The sequence below is a fragment of the Dendropsophus ebraccatus genome, chromosome 9 (assembly GCF_027789765.1).
Source record: "Dendropsophus ebraccatus isolate aDenEbr1 chromosome 9, aDenEbr1.pat, whole genome shotgun sequence".
NCBI classification, from domain to species: Eukaryota; Metazoa; Chordata; class Amphibia; order Anura; family Hylidae; genus Dendropsophus; species Dendropsophus ebraccatus.
In genome coordinates, this window is record NC_091462.1 from 44910581 (window position 1) to 44930392 (window position 19812).

The following is a 19812-nucleotide window of genomic DNA, read 5'->3' on the forward strand; positions in this document are numbered from 1 at the left end:
TTTGGGTCCTCCGCTAAGCGCTCCTGTTGCCACTTACAAGCGGGACTTGTTTCGGCAGTGACAGCCCACTTAGCCATTCACTGGCCGTGGCGTTGTCCTGACTCAATCAGTTCTTAAATCACCGGAGAACCCCTTTAAGCCAAGGGACCAAACAGGATTTTCCCAGATAGGCAACTAGTGTTAGCACTAGGGTTCTCATATTGCCAAAGCCAGAAATATTGCCTAGGCTAATCTCACTAGATATTCACAAGGCATCTTGAAGTACAAGTGTAGTAAGTTAAAATGTGAATTAAATGTAAATTTAAATAACTTTTAGTGCATATCATAGTGATATCAGACAAGCACTGGGGACATTTATGTATTAGTCAACTAATGTGTGAATACTGAAGCATGTGCTTCACAGCTTACCGTAGAGGGCCCTACACAGAAACAGTGTCTCTTTCCTCCCTGCACAATTATTATTACTTTTCTGCAAAATTTCTCAGTAAAGGTAGCTGGAGGGTAATATTAACCATATGTAACACAACAAAACCTCATAATAATTAAAGCAATGTGTAAGTCAATGGTTACTACACTTTATGGTAAAGTAATGAATAGCATAAAACCATATCTGTCCATGGCATTGGTGTATAAATGCAACGGGGTTGAATGCCTAGTGTAAGAATAACCACCCTAGCCAACATCAAACACAACACACTCTGCATCTAGGACAAACGGAAACAATGTAACTTGCTATGCTAGGCAAAATGTGCCTATCGAGGCAGTGATGAGCTAACCCAGTAGATGCAGGAGAGCAGTCATGCCACTACAAATGCAGCCTACAGACCACATATAATATAATGTACAGTTTTGGAACCACATATAAACAAATAACACATACAACCACAAGATAATGTACAGTATATGTTGGGAAGACATACTGTAGTTTTAACAGGTTTAACAGAAGAAAACCAAAGTAATAAATAGAAATAGTAAACTAAAAATCCCAGAAAACTGAAAAACTGTTAGTAAAAAAGTTTAAAACGAGTAGATGTTGTTCAGGGAACTTTTCAGTCATAAGCCTTTCTGTATGTGTACGTACAGGCACTATTATACTCATTATATAACCTGTACAAGAAAGATTCTGCATTTTATCATCTATACGCACCCTGAGAAGCAGCAGTGGCATGGAGGGCATTAGAGAGCACTAGTTAACAGATTAAACTGGGACTTGAACCCTGGGGTGTGAGCCGTTGCTTAGGCCTCTTTTACATGAGCCGATTATCTGCAAGGAGCATAGCTAGAAACTCTACTTTGGCCGATAATTGGTCCGTGTAAAAGTAATAGCTCACTTGTCAGCTGATTGCATAGTTTGTGCTTCAAAATTCAGCGCTATGGGCCATATATATACCTGTGTAAAGAGTTCATGTGCGGCTGACAGCATTATATTTAAGTAGACGCACAAAAAATGCAGCGATTGTTTGTGTGGTCCAGTCACAAGATTAACCATGCCTTTTAAAGGCAGTGCAGCGCTTACTGGCGCCATTATTCAGCCCGTTTACCCTTACAGGAGCCGCTGGATAATCTATTTTCTGTCTCGCTGAAGCTTTCGGTCTTTTGAGACCCCCTCCAATATCCATTTTTACACCTCCTCTCTATAGATTTGTACTGCAAGTTTATAATTTGATCTCGGAATGAGCCACAGGCCCATCATTTAAACATCGGTCTTGGAAGAAAGGATATGCAAAATAGCTGTCACACTATTTAGGGAAAGTGGTGTCCCTTCAAGTCAGTTTCACTTCATCTAGGAATACTGACAGGGAAAATATGCCAAGCCAAACCTCCAAATCCAAAAGGAAAGACTGCCCATCTGCAGACAGCTTATTCAGGGTTATTGCCCCTTCATCAGTGAAGAGCAGTGTGTTGGCTGTTGGCAAGTATCCACACGTTTTTATAATGGACTCCCCTTAAAGGGGTTGTCCGGCGATAAAAAATTATTCACAGAATAACACACATTACAAAGTTATACAACTTTGTAATGTATGTTATGTCTGTGAATGGCCCCCTTCCCCGTGTCCCACCACCCCCACCCGTGTACCCGGAAGTGTGGTGCGCTATACATTACCTGTCACGTGCCGACCACGGTCTCCGATCCTCAGCAGTGACGTCTTCTTCGGGAGGCCGGCGGATCTTCCCGAGTGCCGGCCGCCCTCTGCAGCGTCATCCGAAGCTCAGCCGCGATTGGCTGAGCATAACTGTGACCGTGGACGACACGAGATGCGGTGAGTATAATGCACCACACTTCCGGGTCTAGTGTGGGTGGGGGGAAACACGGGGAAGGGGGCCATTCACAGACATAACATACATTACAAAGTTGTATAACTTTGTAATGTGTGTTATTCTGTGAATAATTTTTTATCGCCGGACAACCCCTTTAAGGAGAACTAGGATCCCTTTGACAAACGTCTGATCTGAGCTGTTTTTATGCAGTAAACAGTGGATGAGGGGGGTTGATGAGAAGAAAGAAGCATGTCTCAAGGTCAAAACTGTAGGACAGAATGATAACTAGATGGGACTTTTTCATCCTTATTATGTAATAAAATTAGAAAAAAAATTATTTGGAAAAATTGACAGTTACATACCTTTAAGGTTCGTGTTGGGGCCCAGCCCGTTCCATCTATAGAGTGCTCTCTCAGTAAACTTAAAAAAAAAAAAAAAAAAAAAGAAAAATCTAGATGTAGGTTTGGCAAGAGACATTCGACATATCTTCTACTAGGCACCCACTGGTCGCACTTCATATGCTTTTTTTTTTTTTTTTTTTTTTTATAATGACTACTTACCACTAGACACAAAGTATTCATAAGAAAGCAAAAAGAAAAAAGGCCAACACTCCAATACCACTGTTCACAGCAACCTGCTGCTGTGGCTAAAATACAGACAAAAACAGAAAGATGCAATAGCAACCTGCAAGTGCTAGGACTTATAATATATAAACATATCACTCAGCGCATACAATGTCAATTGAAAGTCAAAGGTTGCTAACCGTTTCACATTATAACCTAGCGTAAGTGTAGTAATAAGTGCAAAAATTTACTTGGTTCATGGTCTCCGATAGATGGATCTTCTTCTCGATGGTAACAGTGGATCCACTTCGCTCCTGTAGTGCTAATTCAGTCTGTAGCCGTTTTGGTGCTGTAGTATGGAGGCGCCCGGCTGGTGGCTTCCTCCTACAGATGCAGTTCGCCGTGAGCTCTGGTTCAAAAGTTTCCAGTGGAGCAGAGACGTCACTGTTAGTAAAGATGCTCGCTTGAGGTAAAAAACCTACGTGTGTCAGCAACTATTCCAGTTGCCCTCGTCAGGGTAGTAGCCTGTTCTTATGAACACACACACACACGTAGGTTTTTTTTGCCTCAAGCGAGGATCCGTACTGACAGGGACGTCACTGCTCCTCCGGGAACTTTTGATCCACTGATACCACCGGGAAAATCCATCTATCGGACACACTGGGAAACAGACAATGAACCAGGTACATTTTTGCACTTTCTACTACCCTTACGCTAGGTTGTAATGTGAAACGGTTACCAACCATTAGCTTTCAATTGACATTGTATGCACTTAGTGATATATTGATATATATTATTTTATACTTCAGTGGGTTTGCAGGATTCCAATTTCTTTACCCAGCAGCACAAGGAGAGTAGCACTAGTGAGAGGGATTATTAGCTGCCGATCACAGCAGGATTCCTTCCATACTTTTATTCTTGATGTGCTAGGATTTACAGTATACAATCCCCTAGTCATACACACGGCATAAATATTTAAAAGAAAGAAAAAAACGTCTTTAAATTTTTTTTGAAAAAAAAAGGGTCCTCAGCAAACCATTTCATCATATAGCAGGTACCATCTCAGCACATTGGGGGAGATTTATGGAAGGGTGTAAATATACACCTGGTGTAAACTGCCCACAGCAACCAATCACAGCTCCTCTTTTATTCTACCAGAGCTAAAAGCTGAGCTGTAATTGGTTGCTGTGGGCAGTTTACACCAGGTGTATATTTACACCCTTTCATAAATCTCCCCCATTAAGTTGACCTCAGACAGGTTTTTAAAAAAAATTTTTAGGGTATGTCCACACTGAGTAAAAGCAGTGGAATTCTGTGGTGGAGCCCCCTGCCGCACAATTCTGCCTGCCTCAGAGTGTCAATCAGAAGACATGTCAATTCTTTGAGTGGAGAGCGACGAAAGTGGAGGCACACAAGTCATCCCATTGCAGTCGCCTTTCCTCAGTGTGAACGGGCCCTAATACATTGAGCCTCCCAAAGGAGTAAATATGTAAGAAAAATAAATAAATAAAAAGTGCACCTGCATCAGCCATATCCCTTATAAAATGCTTAAAATAAAAAGATTGAAAATTAAATGAAAGAATTATCTAAGGTTTAATTAGTGGGTTATGGCTAAAGACAGCAATGTACACATTGGCTCCATTAGGATCAGCCTAAATGGTGGAACTTGCACTTGAACCAAGTTGCACTATACATAGGCATGGCATACTGGCAGGAAGGTATGGTGATATATACCAAGGTCAGTCATTTGAACTCATTGGGCTTGACAATGGCATGCCTCAATACATATCAGCATACCTATCCTGTATGCAGGTGTATGCCCCAAACATAGACCACTTTTCAATTGTGAACATAGCCATCAACTGTACATGAGTGTTTTGCTGAAGGTGATGACATTACTATGTATAGAGTGTTATATAGCTGCTGAATAGCAGTATCAGTTTCATAGTAATCATCATAGTTAGAGTAATTAAAAAAGCATGATTAGCAATCGATAGGTTATAACCTCTGCTTGTTCAATATGATATCCTATAAGCATTAAAACCTGAGTCAGCCTAAAAAGAGAGCAAAAATAAAGTCATGTACAACCTTAAGTTCTCACCTTAAACAGATTTCCCCTGTCTCTGTGATGTTCGGATGCCAGATCCGAGTTAAGCACTTCACTTTAGGAGGCTGCATATGAAAGGAGAGAGAAATAAATGTCACAATGTTAGGACAGGAGTGAGACAAACAATCCATCACACATGGCAGTCTCTCTCTATGTAGTTACAGCTAGAATAATTTTTTTCAAAGTCAATAATTGTACTAGAAAGACAAATTTTACAAGCTTGCTCATGACACTTTCTTGGTAATGGTTCTGTTATGGACGATATCTGGCAAGTGCGGGGAGAGGACACAGTTGTAGGTGAGCTGAGGTACGTAAAAGCCATGTTTCCTGCCAACAAAGCTGTAATAGCCCCTTGGAGATGTTACACAAGATTTCAATTTATGAGAGCTGATACAGGCAGATGTAATGACATGTGATTGGGTCCCTCTAGGCCTATACATGTACAATAGGGCTTGATCATAATACTTCACTATTACTGCTTGCATTGCACATATGTCTGACCTTTAAATCGTTCAGATACCTGGAGATTTCATATATGTGACTTATTGAAACATTCTGTTCGGACGATTCTATACACTGAAAAATTAATTTTATTATAAATTACCATTGTAATGAATATTACACAACAAATGGGAAGAAATTATTTCTTGAAGAAAGGTAATTTATACCCAATAGAGCTTAAAGGGGTCAATCAAAAATTAGAAAAAAAATGCTACTTTCCTGCAAAAGAGACCCATCCCTGCGCTCAGCTCTATTAAAGGGGTATTCGACCCATGAGCTTTATATTAAAATACTCCCAAACCCCACAGGTCTTAGTCACTGCTTCCCCATGAGATTTCGAGACCTCTCCTGCTTTTTAGCTCCCATTGTTACCCCAATTGTTTTTCTTTTTTTTAATAAAGCCAATCTTCGTGCTGGCCAGGAAACTACATTTTCCATCATGCAGTGCCCCTCCCTGACTGGTCCCAATGTGTACCCACCACAGTATTGTATTCCCTGCCCACTGGCAGAGGTGGGCTTGGCTTTCTCCCACTAGCCCACCTTTGAGATGCAGAACACCATGTGGGTGCAGTCTCCGATAGGAGTGAGTCAGAGTGGATGATTAGAGGAGGAGTTTCTGTCTTTTCAGGGAGGTAAGACCAGAAAAACCACTGAAAAAACGCTGACTTGTTAAGAGTATGTTCTATACAAACTGACATGTTGGCGTTAACTGTTCAGTAGTTTAAAAAAGTGTCTGAACGGAATACCCCTTTATCATCAACTCAACCGAGCTTAAAGGGGTACTGTGGGCTGGATTTATTTTTAGTGTATGGCCAGGGAGGGGGTGCATAGAGGCCGACGCTCACTTACCTCCCTGGTTCCAGCGCCAGGTCCCGGATCGCGACGCTCCGTTCTTCCGTCCAGCTGCTGCTTCCTACTCTGAGCTGCGGCTTGAGACGTGACGTCTCGAGGCAGCTCAGCTATTCAGCGGCCGAGGGGGGCCCACTACGACAGCTGAATGGCTGAGCTACCTCGAGACGTCACGACTCAAGCCACAGCTCAGACCAGGAAGCGGCAGCGGGACGGGAGAACCGGGCGGTGTGATCCGAGACCCGGCGCTGGAACCAGGGCTTCAGAGTCGGAGTCTGAGCTAGGTTTGGCTGGAGTTGGAAAAAATCTACCGATATAGACTCCAGCTTTAAAAAAAAAAAAAAGTCTTAGAACAATTTGTATTTGATATGAATTTTATAAGTTTTGCGCATCAATATATATTATGAGTAACATTCTTATAGGACACTGGCTCTATTAGATAAGGATGGGCGAGGAAAAGTTGTCGGTCACTATTTGGCAGTTTGTTTCTGAGCTGGAAGAGTCCACAAAGCACCAGACATTAGGAGGCTATATGCAGGAAAAAACTGGTCCTTTGCTTAGAATGTGAGCGCGCAGTTCACAGACTTGCATATGAGTGTGTGCTTGTGTAGGCTATCATTCAAATGACAACCTGACACGCAGGAGGGAGGGACTACAGCAATTTCGACAATTTTTTTTTTTTTTATCTGATCTAGTCGAGATTTTTACATTTTGAACAGTGGAGGCTACATCTATGAAACTGCGCCCCCTGGTGGAGAAATGTATAAAGATGATTTGAAGGGTGATAAAATGAAAAATAAAATATATTAAAAAAAGGCTAAAAAAAAAATTAACAACAATGACGCTTTTAAGCCAGGAGAAAATGGAAGGAACACAGCCAACAGGGAATACATACATGTGATAATATGGCATAAACCTTTTCCACTTAACGTGCAGCAGGCATCAACTTCAACTTTTTAAAAGAGGAAGCAGAAACCACATATCAATCAACCATGGATTACATAAACCCCTTCCTCTGTAGATAGGCTTTTCATATCAGAACTCTATGTCTGTACTTTATTAAAAATTATCTTCTCCTGAAGCCACTCAACATAAATATAACAAGTGGGAGTCTCCCATGGGTTTCCCCATATGTCTTGAGCGATGGCAACTTACATAGTGCTTGTTAGTTAGAGTTCAATTTGCTCTATTTATAAGAAAGTGCAAAGTGTTTCTCTGAAAATAAGACCGGGTCTTATAGAATTATTTAGAATTATATGGTATGCCCCTACACTGTAGCCCCACTCTGTATGCTAGTTAGTTGCCATACTGTATGTCCCACTGTTGTTAGGCTCCTGTACTGTAAGTTCCCCTGTAGTTAGCACAAAGGTGGGGACGGGATGTGGCACGCCACTCTATATACAGTACTTAGCTTCTTCAAGCTCCCTCATTGTTCTGCCACTGCAGACGCTGAATCTGTCCTTAGACCAATGTCTGGGGAGACAATACACGTTTTCTTAAGGCCCTATTACACGGAACAATTATCGTTTAATAACACCCAAATGAAAAATAGTTCATTTTGGTCGACATGTTGAAAAATTATTGTTAGTAGTTCGACAATCGTTCGCATATTTGTTTGTGTAATAGGTCGTTCGCTGATAAAACATGTTGTGTGGGCTGTCCTGAGAAACAATTAGTGACCATATTACAACGTAAAAACTATCGTTCATAACAGCAATCACTGAATGTTATAACCTCAGAATCTTTCGCTAAAAAAAAAAAATCGCTATTTATTGCTAGCCATTGATCGTTATAGCCAATCTTTGAACGATAAACACTACAGCATTTATACTAGGAAAAAGGGAGAGGTCAAAGGGCACTTTCTAGCATAGTAAAATCAATCCACGATAGGCACAAATCTATTGAAGCCACAAATTTAACAGCAGCAGCTGTCCTGGGGGCACCAATACCAAAACTGGGTCTTATAATGAACAAACAGCAACAGTGCGCTCAGGACCAGCGAACTTAATCCCCTCACTGTAGGAAAGCGCAGGTGTAATCAGTTGGCAGGTCAAATGAACCGCCTGTGGTAAATTCACTTGGTTCAACCACGCAGAAGCTCGATCAAGATACAATTATAGTTTATTGGTGACATTGATGCGTTTCGGCCCATAGATCCAGAAGGGGCCTTTCTCAAGCTAGAGTGGCCCGTCTAGCTTGAGAAAGGCCTGTTTTGGATAAATAGGCCGAAACGGGTCAAACTACGATTGTATCTTGATCGAGCTTCTGCGTGGTTGAACCAAGTGTACTTCCCACAGTGGTTCCCAGGCGGCTCATTTGACCTGCTAAATGATTACACCTGCGTTTTCCTACAGTGAGGGGATTAAGGTCACTGGTCCGGAGCACACTGTTGTCGTTTATGCGTTTGCTTATACGGCCACTGCAGTAATATGCTGTATCAAGTGTACAGGAGACCGTAATACTCCTGTACATTAAGCAGGGCCACTGAGTAGCCGCATAGCGGCATGATTTCACATACAGCTCATTTTGCCCTGATTTCAACACACATATATCTGCATTTATTTTGGTCACAAAGGCTACCACACTCTAAACTGGGTGGAATCATTATAATGCAGATGCTAGAGTGCTCGCCTCACACCCGCCAGTTCTTTGCATGAGTTCTAATGTAATGAGTATGGCTTGTGCTTCAGCATCCTGATCCCTACTAAACTATGGATAGTAAGTGGGATGGTATCATAGCAGCGACCATTTAATGATTAACCCCAGAAACTGTCTATAGAGAGAGCATATATCCTAGGGCCTAGACACAAGTATAAATGAAATAGAGCAGCATTTACATGGCTGTACCGGTGCTGACATGATGACTGTCTTATGTTGCTTTCTCGTTCATGTCTTTGTAGATGAGCTCTCTAGAACAGATTAATCACTGGTGTTGTGCTACATAATAATAGGTAGATTAGCGCAATTTAGAGATAATGATGGAGATACTCTGGAGACTTGCTATATAAAGCATATTTATAACACCATCTCAGAAGCTGCAGTCTATAGAAACAAGAGCCGTCTAATAATCTGTGCATCACATCTGTTACACTACGTCATCGCTTAGAGCACACTCCTATCTCGCTGATATCCAAGTGATGACTACAACAGTGGTAAAACGCTCAGACTAACACAAAGCCAACATGACATGGGTTCATCCTCCGTTATAACAAAGGGAGGGATTATTTCCCTAAGTATTTATATATGTCTTTGGACTGGACTATGGACAGTCAGCTGGCAACAGCCATGTGTTCTAACAGAGGAGCAGATTGAGGATTGCTGTTTGGATGGTAATTGTGATGTACTTGGATTTCATCTGTCAAACTAAATGGGATATTGGATTTTTTCATTAATATACGGTTATGGTTTATGTAAGAGATGAGCACTGAAGATAATTTTTTATTTATAATGGATTAAGTTACTTGCCAGAGCGGGAAGCATATGAGTGTAATCTGTCAGCAGCACATCTGTGTGATATAAAAGCTATGGCTAACCCAGCAATTACACCTAAAGAATGATCTTTCCTAGTATGACGCACCATGAAAGCCATTCCTCAGAGCAGGCACCAATACTGGAAATACCTTTTTGGTGTTTTGTAGTTGGGTAACCCTAGAGATGTAGAGGAACACAAGCATTACATAGGTCGTTGCTACATGCTATAGTTTGATATTTGTATATATTTCCTATTGCTTGCATAGCATCACCACAGCAATGGTCAGCATAACACTGGTTTCCATCCACACATTTAATAGAACGCAAATCCACCTACAGTATGTTTTTGGAATGTGGGATTAAACCAGAGAAACCAACGGAAAACCAGATAAACATGGGGAGAATATACATACTCCAAGCAGATGTTGCATAGAAGGGTTGTCCTGTTAATTATTATAGACGTAATTGATGTGATGTTAGAAAAACTAACTAGTGACGAGGAATTAAATTTGCAGATTTTGGTGCCAGTGTGTATATCAATGTGCACATCCATACAGCGTGCAAGCTCTGGACAAGACACATGCTCAGTCACTACAGCCACAGCTCACTACGTAGTGATCCTCTGCAGTGAAGCCAATGGACAACTCTCTACGTACTGATCTTCTGTAATGTAGCCAATGGATACAGCTCTCTACATAGTGATCCTCTGCAGTGTAGCCAATGGACACAGCTCTCTACATTCTGCCGTGTAGCCAATGGATACAACTCTCTGCTTAGTGATCCTCTGCAGTGTAGCCAATAGGTACAACTCTATACATAGTGATCCTCTGCAGTGTAGCCAATGGACACAGCTCTCTACATTCTGCAGTGTAGCCAATGTATACAACTCTCTACATAGTGATCCTCTGCAGTGTAGTCAATGGATACAGCTCTCTCCATAGTGATACTCTGCAGTGTAGCCAATGGATACAGCTCTCTCCATAGTGATACTCTGCAGTGTAGTCAATGGATACAACTCTCTACATAGTGATCCTCTGCAGTGTAGTCAATGGATACAGCTCTCTCCATAGTGATACTCTGCAGTGTAGCCAATGGATACAGCTCTCTCCATAGTGATACTCTGCAGTGTAGTCAATGGATACAGCTCTCTCCATAGTGATACTCTGCAGTGTAGCCAATGGACACATTCCTCTACAGGTCCTTCTCATAAAAATTAGCATATAGTGCTAAAGTTCATTATTTTCCATAATGTAATGATGCAAATTAAACTTTCATATATTTTAGAATCATTGCACCAACTGAAATATTTCTGGTCTTTTATTGTTTTAATCCTGATGATTTTGACATACAGCTCATGAAAACCCAAAAATCCTATCTCAAAAAATTAGCATATCATGAAAAGGTTCCCTAAACGAGCTATTAACCTAATCTGAATCAACTAACTAACTCTAAACACCTGCAAAAGATACCTGAGGCTTTTAAAAACTACCAGCCTGGTTCATTACTCCAAACAGCCAGCATGGGTAAGACTGCCGACCTGACTGCTGTCCAGAAGGCCATCATTGACACCCTCAAGCAAGAGGGTAAGACCCAGAAAGAAATTTCTGAACAAAGGCTGTTCCCAGAGTGCTGTATCAAGGCACCTTAATGGGAAGTCTGTGGGAAGGAAAAAATGTGGCAGAAAACACTGCACAACGAGAAGAGGTGACCGGACCCTAAGGAAGATTGTGGAGAAGGACCGATTCCAGGCCTTGATGGACCTGCGTAAGCAGTGGACTGAGTCTGGAGTAGAAACATCCAGAGCCACAGTGCACAGGCGTGTGCAGGAAGTGGGCTACAGGTGCCGCATTCCCCAGGTCCAGCCACTTTTGAACCAGAAACAGCGTCAGAAGCGCCTGACCTGGGCTACAGAGAAGCAGCACTGGACTGTTGCTCAGTGGTCCCAAGTACTTTTTTCTGATGAAAGCAAATTTTGCATGTCATTCGGAAATCAAGGTGCCAGAGTCTGGAGGAAGACTGGGGAGAAGGAAATGCCAAAATGCCTGAAGTCCAGTGTCAAGTACCCACAGTCAGTGATGGTCTGGAGTGCCATGTCAGCTGCAGGTGTTGGTCCACTGTGTTTTATCAAGGGCAGGGTCAATGCAGCTAGCTATCAGGAGATTTTGGAGCACTTCATGCTTCCATCGGCTGAAAAACTTTATGGAGATGAAGATTTCATTTTTCAGGATGACCTGGCACCTGCTCACAGTGCCAAAACCACTGGTAAATGGTTTACTGACCATGGTGTTAGTGTGCTCAATTGGCCTGCCAACTCTCCTAACCTGAACCCCATAGAGAATCTGTGGGATATTGTGAAGAGAAAGTTGAGAGAAGCAAGACCCAACACTCTGGATGAACTTAAGGCCGCTATCAAAGCATCCTGGGCCTCCATAACACCTGAGCAGTGCCACGGGCTGATTGCCTCCATGCCACGCCGCATTGAAGCAGTCATTTCTGCAAATGACCAAGTATTGAGTGCATAACTGAACATAATTATTTGAAGGTTGACTTTTTTTTAATTAAAAACACTTTTCTTTTATTGGTCGGATGAAATATGCTAATTGTTTTAGATAGGATTTTTGAGTTTTCATGAGCTGTATGCCAAAATCATCAGTATTAAAACAATAAAAGACCTGAAATATTTCAGTTGGTGTGCAATAATTTTAAACTATATGTAAGTTTAATTCTTATCATTACATTATGGAAAAATGAATAATTTTTTGAGAAGGACCTGTATATAGTGATCCTCTGCAGTGTAGCCAAATATTCCTTATCTGATCTATGAAGTGAGCACATGTAATGGTGAGACAATCCCTTTAAAAGGGTATTTCTAGGTAGTCTTTTGTGATATATGTCTAATAGATGTGGAGTGGGTGTCTGATAGATGAGGGTCCCAACTCTGGGGAGGGGATTGAGGGCCCCCTGGTCCCCTACAGTCTGTGTGCAGCTGGCGGGAAGAAGAAAACAGCTGAACAGACTTCACACGCTTTATGTAATTTCTATAGAGACAGGAGTAATGTAAACAGTGTAGCACAGTTAGCTATGCCGTTTCTGTAATTCGGGAGTCACAAGCACTGTGAACATCTATACACCAGTTGGGCCTGCACCTATCAGACTTTTTTGGCATATCCTTTGCATATGCTATAAATGTCCAGATGGAAATACCCCCTTTATGGTGAGATTAAAGCCCAGGACCCCCAGTGCTGCAAGGCAACAGTGCTAGTCACTGAGACACAGGAACAATATATGCTTGATTATAACAAAAGAATAAAATCTTGGCCACAATTGCTGAAGTAAAGTAAAAGAAAGTGCTTATGATTTAGCTGTAGCGCAGATGAGCACTGAAGAATATCGGGGATATAAGTATTCCTGATTACAGAACAATGAGTGCAATCTTCATACGGCCCAATAGCAGCTTATTCCTGCAACCTTCAAAATGAGAAAAAAAAGATACAAGCCCCTAAACCAATACAGTTACAAACAAAGCCATTAATATCATTACAATCAAAAACCAATTACTCAACAAAGTGTGTAACTTTTATAATCTTGCAAAAAAATAAATAAATCTATGCGAAGCACCTTTCAAATAAATATGATACTGCTAATGTATGAGCCTCAGTCCAAAAGCCAAAAATAAATTTTTAACTGGAGTTTACAAATAGCTCCTACAGAGCTAAACAGTTCGACATATCAACAGGAAAACACCAACAAGGTATTGCAATAAGAACAATTACAAAAAAAATACAAGACTATATAATGAAGTAATCTGAAGTATTTGGAGGTAATTGAAGTCTATTGATTTTAAGTTTTGAACTATTTTAGGCCTGAGCGTGTTCGGGAGGAAAGAGTCAACTCATGATGACACTGGAAGTTCACTCATCCTATGATTTCAGAAAGAAGGATTTGTGGCCACTAACCTAACACTAACAACAATTGTACAGAGGAGGCAAATGGTCGAAAACATGTCCAACATATACCCAGAGTATGGGAAAGGGTCAGTGATAGCAACAGTGACTCCACATATAATGGATATACAGAGACAAGGTAACCATCGAGGAAACCTAGGCAGATGTCAGGAGCCATTGAGCTTGTGGGCCTGTGACTATGCGGGTAAACATGATAGGATGAAATGAATCATTTGGAGTGTTTTCAGCTACAGGTGTAGACACTCCCTAGTGTATTCTTAGATCATGAGTCTAAACTGTGATAAATTAGGAAAATTCTAACAACTGCACAAAAGAAGAAGTAGACATGAGCGTAACTTGAACATGCTCAAGTTTGATTGTTCAGCATTTGATTACTGGTGGCTGAAGAAGTTGGATGCTGCCCTAGGGAGTCCAGGAAATCATGGATCTATGTTTTTTCCAAACTCCCTGGGGCTACATCCAATTCTCAGGCCACCAGTAATCAAATTCTTAAGTTGCACTCATCTCTAGTCAGATATGATTTCTGAAGGCTGACAGATTTGCTGTATAAACCTGCTCTGGACACAATTCTGTGCCTAAAAATAAAATTGCTTCAAATCATAGAATTGTCTTCAGGTGCTACATATGAAAAAAAGGGGCTTATCCTTCATGTGTCCTTTATAAGTGCTGTTCACCCAAAAAAATAAATTCCCCCAAATAGGAGTTATACAATGCAAACATTTTTTAAAAATAACCATTTTGCATTACTCACATTATTATTTGAAACTTTTTAACACATTCCAGTAAATGAGAATATAGAAACCAAGAAGAACTTGCAATAAGACGCTGTCTGTTATATACTGAAGGCTAATGGAGTTGGGAGGTTAAGTCATTAACGTATGTCCTAATGCTCTCTCATCACGCAGCTAAATGAGATGCCCTCAATTCCTGATAGCGAGGCAGGAAATGCAATGACAGCATCTCTGAACTATACGTCAGGAGGAAATGAAAAAGACCTTCGCTGCGCATATCACACAACCACAAAGAAGAACAGACGGCTCATTTATTTCCTGCAAGTAGCAGTGACCAGCCTTATCTTCCCAGGTAACAAGGGAATTACTCCAGACGCTTCTGTAAAACTGGCAGAGGCCTGGACAGAATGTGAAATTACAGCCAGAAGTTCAGCGTGGAGTCTTATACTTCCAGAAGGTGCAAGACAGTGATTTCTCTTATTAAAAGAGGAAAAAATAGAAAAGCTAACTTTGGCTTGTTTATACAGGCATTGGTGGTTTTGATATAAGCCTCCATTTCAGATTCCAACAAGTTGAGCAAATGCTGGATTATTTTTTTCCAGTAACATCAAAGGTATCATGAAGGAAACCTAGTGGACCCTATTATAGCCAATGAAGTAAGATACTGGCAGTGTCCATTGGATACACATCCAGCAATGCTTTGATTTTTGTTTTGCTGTTCCGATGATGGATGCCAATGCAGGCGTGACACTAGCCGTAGCGTCAAATTTGAAAACCTAAAAATCAGAAAAAGAAAAAAGTATTGCTTCCTGAGCTTTCTATTTACCTGGTGTTTTGAGCATATTTTATTCCTTCTATGTATTTATAGCGTAAAAAAAAACTGACCCAAGGTTAATTGTGTATTTATCTGTAATATCTGTAACTTGAAAATGAGAGGTTCCATGTACTCTGGAGGAAGAAGAATTGCAAAAAATTTCTAGTTATAGGTTATTTTACAGGACTTTATAAAAGCTGTGAGACCAAATTATCCGGTACATACTGTGCTTAGATGGTAGCACAAAAAGTATCTTGTGTCTCTATAAACCTTTATACAAGAACATGTCATGTTGGATATATTATCCCATTAAAGCAATGATAGAGGAGCTAATACTTTCATTAAGGTGTTTTCACTAAGTGTTTTACTTCACATTTTGCTGCTCTCCCTGTCTTGATGCAGTCAATGTAGCATAACATATATGAGGTCTTTATCTTGGAGCACTTTCCCTGGCTGGTTCTAGGGTCTAAACATCAAGGCACTTCAACACATTATATATATATATATATATATATATATATATATATATATATATATATATATATATATATATATATGCCGCTGTGGTACATACTGTATAGTGCAAAGCCATTTACTGATTGTGACCATGTGTACATACTTATATGCCAAGAAACCCTAACTTCACAATTTAATATAGCTGCATGGGAACACGAGCTTTCTCCAGTCTGCTCCCTTAGCACGTTTCATTCTATGACAGGGCTATGGAGGGTAGATGATACATTGTATGGTAATCTCTGTGGAGTAGAAGAGCATCCATGCACACATGAGCTAATGAAAGTAGATGTCAGGGGAAGACAGAGGAAGGAAGTTATTTACCAGGATGACACAGTCAGATAAGTGGAACACCTCTGGTACAAGGCCTTACATGTTATCATGAATTTTAAGCTGACGAATAAACTTAGCAGCTTTTCAGGAACGTTGTCATACCAGAAGTTCTTGAAAGAGAAGCAACCATATTTTAGTATTTTATTCTGAAAAGCAAAATTAAATCTGACAAATTCGACAGTGTATCCAGATGGCTATTCAGCACTTGTTTATCGAACATCAATTACAGTTAAAATGTTATTCTGGCTTGAAAAACTGAACTTTCTTTCCCTTTTTCCTGTCTGAGCTGGCCGAGGCGGTCCCGGACAGTGATTGGCTGAGCAGCCTGTAAGCTCAGAAGCACAGTGCCGGGGTGCATACAGAAGACAGGAGAACACCAGAATGTGGACAAGTGAAGTATCTACTATGCCAACGATAGTCGTATAGCAAGGGCTGCATGGACATCAGGCTGTGTAATAGGCCCAGTAAAGGAGCACTGATCTAGCAGAATGGCGCTCGTTTACACCATTGATCGGGCCTTCATTCGCTCATGTAATAGGACTCTTATTGTCCCAAAATGTGATCTTTATAACCTGGTGTCAGGTGTTACATCCTGTAGATCAGCTTTCACTTTCTGGTCAGGCATGTTTAGTGGCAGCACTAGGATTTACAGGAGGGTGAGCTGTTTGTCTATGAAACAAGAGGCCTCACGATTTCATGAGGTTTGGATTTGGAGACTGAATCCTATTGCCAGTATTTCATCCAGCTGAGCTCTACTGGCAGAGCTGAAAAAAAGAGCAGATCTAGAGACTAACCCAACTAACTGCAGAATTATTCACCCCCCAAAAAATAGTGGATAATTTGAGCACTGGAATGCAATATACATTTTGATTTCCCTCTAAGTCTTGCCCTTCATCCAGCTGGTTCAGCCACAGCTGGTAGCAGTAATATTTGTTTTCCGTAAGGCTAATGAAGCTTTCCAGGTCATGCATAGTAGGCTGTCCATGCCTGTTCCATGGATTACAGAAGTGTAAATATTCAAATGATAGATAATGCAATTATCTACACCTCCTTTGCCCCTTGGACATCAATCTTAAGTATTTCTTTCCAGATTGCTGTGTCATTTTAAGACAGTAGCCCATTTTTCACCTGTTTTCATCTTCTTTCAGCATTCTAGGGTTTAGCACTCAATCATATATGGCCTTGGGTTGTTAAACTCCTCCAATGTTCACTGTACTTCTGATTGATTTTAGTAAGATATCTGTGCCTTCTGGAGAAAAGTAAAATTTTCTACCTTTCTACCTCAGAAGTTCTAGGAGACACTTCACTTTCCTTTTAAGAATTTATATTGTACCCCGATATAATCTGGGCCACAGATGATCTGATCCTAGTTGTGGGATACAGAATTACACTAGGACTTGGGAAAAGGTCAACAATGGAATTCTAAACCTCTTTAAACACACATTGCTGGGCTTCAAAAATGGATAGTTTCTTTTCTTGCACACTATGGAAACCACGCGGATAACTTGCCGCGGATTCCGTCGCTCACCCTCCCCCCGTGCGCTCCTACCTGACGTTCCGCCAGTCTGATAGGCTCCATTCTATGGTCAGGCGGATTCTGTCCTCCTCCTGATTCTTTGAGCGGACAGCTGAATCCACCCGAGAATAGAATGGAGTCTATGGGATGGGTGGAGAGTCAAGCGGGATTGCGCATGGAAGCCGCGGCAAGTTATTCGCATGATTTCCATAGTGTGCAAGAGCCTTTATACATGTCTTGATTGGTAGTTTCTTTTGGGCTTCTGGCAGTTTTTTTATGGCACATTTCTTAATGCAGACTTTAGGGAAACAAGAAGCCTGATGAAAAAGTTGCAGAAAAACAAAAAGGAGGGGGAGCAAACCCACTAGGAGATATAAAATTACTAAGCTTGGTGCTACAGATTCAAAGCAGCAAAGAGCTTTGCGTTCCATGATCCTATCAGAAATTGCAGCCATATGTTGCTCTAAATAGCAAATCTCAGAACAAACATTTACAAACGGGTTCCCCTGATTACGCCAATGCATTATATTTCTGCTTCTTGTATTCGGCCCTGCACTCAACATACTTTTACGATTGAAAGGGTGAGCAAAAGCAAATACAGAAGAGGCTGCCAGCACCACAGCCCGATCGGGAAAGGCTTTGGGAGCAGGATACCTGTCGATCGAATATTAAAGGCCTGTCCAGATACGATGTTAATTTCAAGAGACTGGAGAAAAACTTGAAAAAAATAAATAAATAAAACTTTCACAATTTAGGGGGTTTGATAGAAAAAAGGAAAATGTTACCTAGAAGAACACATTCTTAGAGTCCATAGACGCTAAAAAAATAAAAACTGCTTAAAAAAAAAAAGTTATCCAGGAAATACCTTTTTCTTTTAAAATGGTACTCAGGCAGGTGGTAAAAACCAACAAAAAATCTATACATGGCCTCCTCGCTGCCCAAGTCATTTTGATGAAGCTCCTAGTCCGGCTACGCAGTATGCAATATCATTTACCCTGCCCTCAGTAGGACTGGAGCTCTGTGATAGACAGCAATGGGGGAATGAGGTATGAGAGTATAGGTTTTTTATTTTACAATTTTACTATATAACCCCCCTCCCCCAAGAACACTCCTTTCTAGGTGTCATTTGTTACAGTGTCCACATAGAAGTAATGAAAAAAAAAAAAAATCTCTCCACATGCTTAAGGAAAAGGAAAGGAGCAAATTAAGAAGACTCTGTTCTGTGGGCCAAAGGTTCAAAAATTGAGACTCATAGGAAAAGCTGTAGAAGTGACTTTTCATAGCTTGTGTGTAAACAATTTAGCTTTTCACCTGTGCCTTGTCAGAAGCAGCGAGAAGGGAACTTTTTATAGTATACAGCACAGAACAGTGTTCATTGTTAGATAACCTTGGCCTTTCTTGACAAGTGAGTGAATGTAGATCTTAATGAAGCCAATTTCTAGACTTGCCAACCTGATTTACTGATTATGTGGCATCATGAGTGGCATTGTCTGCTTCCCATCACTAAAAGCAGATAAAATAAAGCTCCAGGGAACATATTACATACTGCTTCACTGAGGTAAACAGTAAACACTCAAAAGGAAAATTCAGCATTTCCTGGCAACAAAGTCAACCGGTTCTTCAATTTCCTATCAGAAAAATACGCAAAAAATATATGTTGCACTTGCCCGGCATTAATATGCACAGGATAAAAAGAGAAAACGTCTACTTACGTAAATACAGGTCTGTCCGCAAACAACTTAAAGAGGTTATCCAGGGCTACAAAAACATGGCCACTTTTGCCCCACTCTTGTCTCCAGTGTGGGTGGGGTCTTGAAACTCAGTTAGATTGAAGTAAATGGAGCTTAATTGCAAACCACACCTGAACTGGAGACAAGAGTAGGGGGAAAAGTGGCCATGTTTTTGTAGCGCTGGATAACCCCTTTAAGTTATTTAACCCTTATTTAGTTAGTCCTAAGGACTTATTGGGTACTACAGAACGGTGTATGGCAGTACAACAGTGTTGAACTACAGAGCAGTAAGCAGTCTGTTTGTTTCCATGAGCAGCATGATATAAAGGATTCTTAGGGTAAATTTACACGGGCGGATCCGCCGGGAGTCTCACGCACGAAATCTGCAGCTGATCCGCAATACACATATTAATAATACTAATAAAAATAATACATGTATTGCAGATTAGCTGCAGATTTC

The 19812-nt window shown here is 40.9% G+C and overlaps 1 protein-coding gene across 5 annotated transcripts in view; it reads right to left on the reverse strand.

The window, feature by feature from the left end:
* Positions 1 to 19812, reverse strand: part of UBE2F (ubiquitin conjugating enzyme E2 F (putative)) — a 168198-nt gene that overhangs the window by 46700 nt on the left and 101686 nt on the right. For all 5 annotated transcript variants that reach the window (XM_069983185.1, XM_069983184.1, XM_069983182.1 and 2 more), the window contains 2 exons: positions 4924 to 4994; positions 2622 to 2679 (listed from right to left, as the gene is read on the reverse strand). In XM_069983185.1, coding sequence (XP_069839286.1) covers positions 2622 to 2679; positions 4924 to 4994 — 129 coding nt within the window. The remainder of the gene's footprint in view (positions 1 to 2621; positions 2680 to 4923; positions 4995 to 19812) is intronic.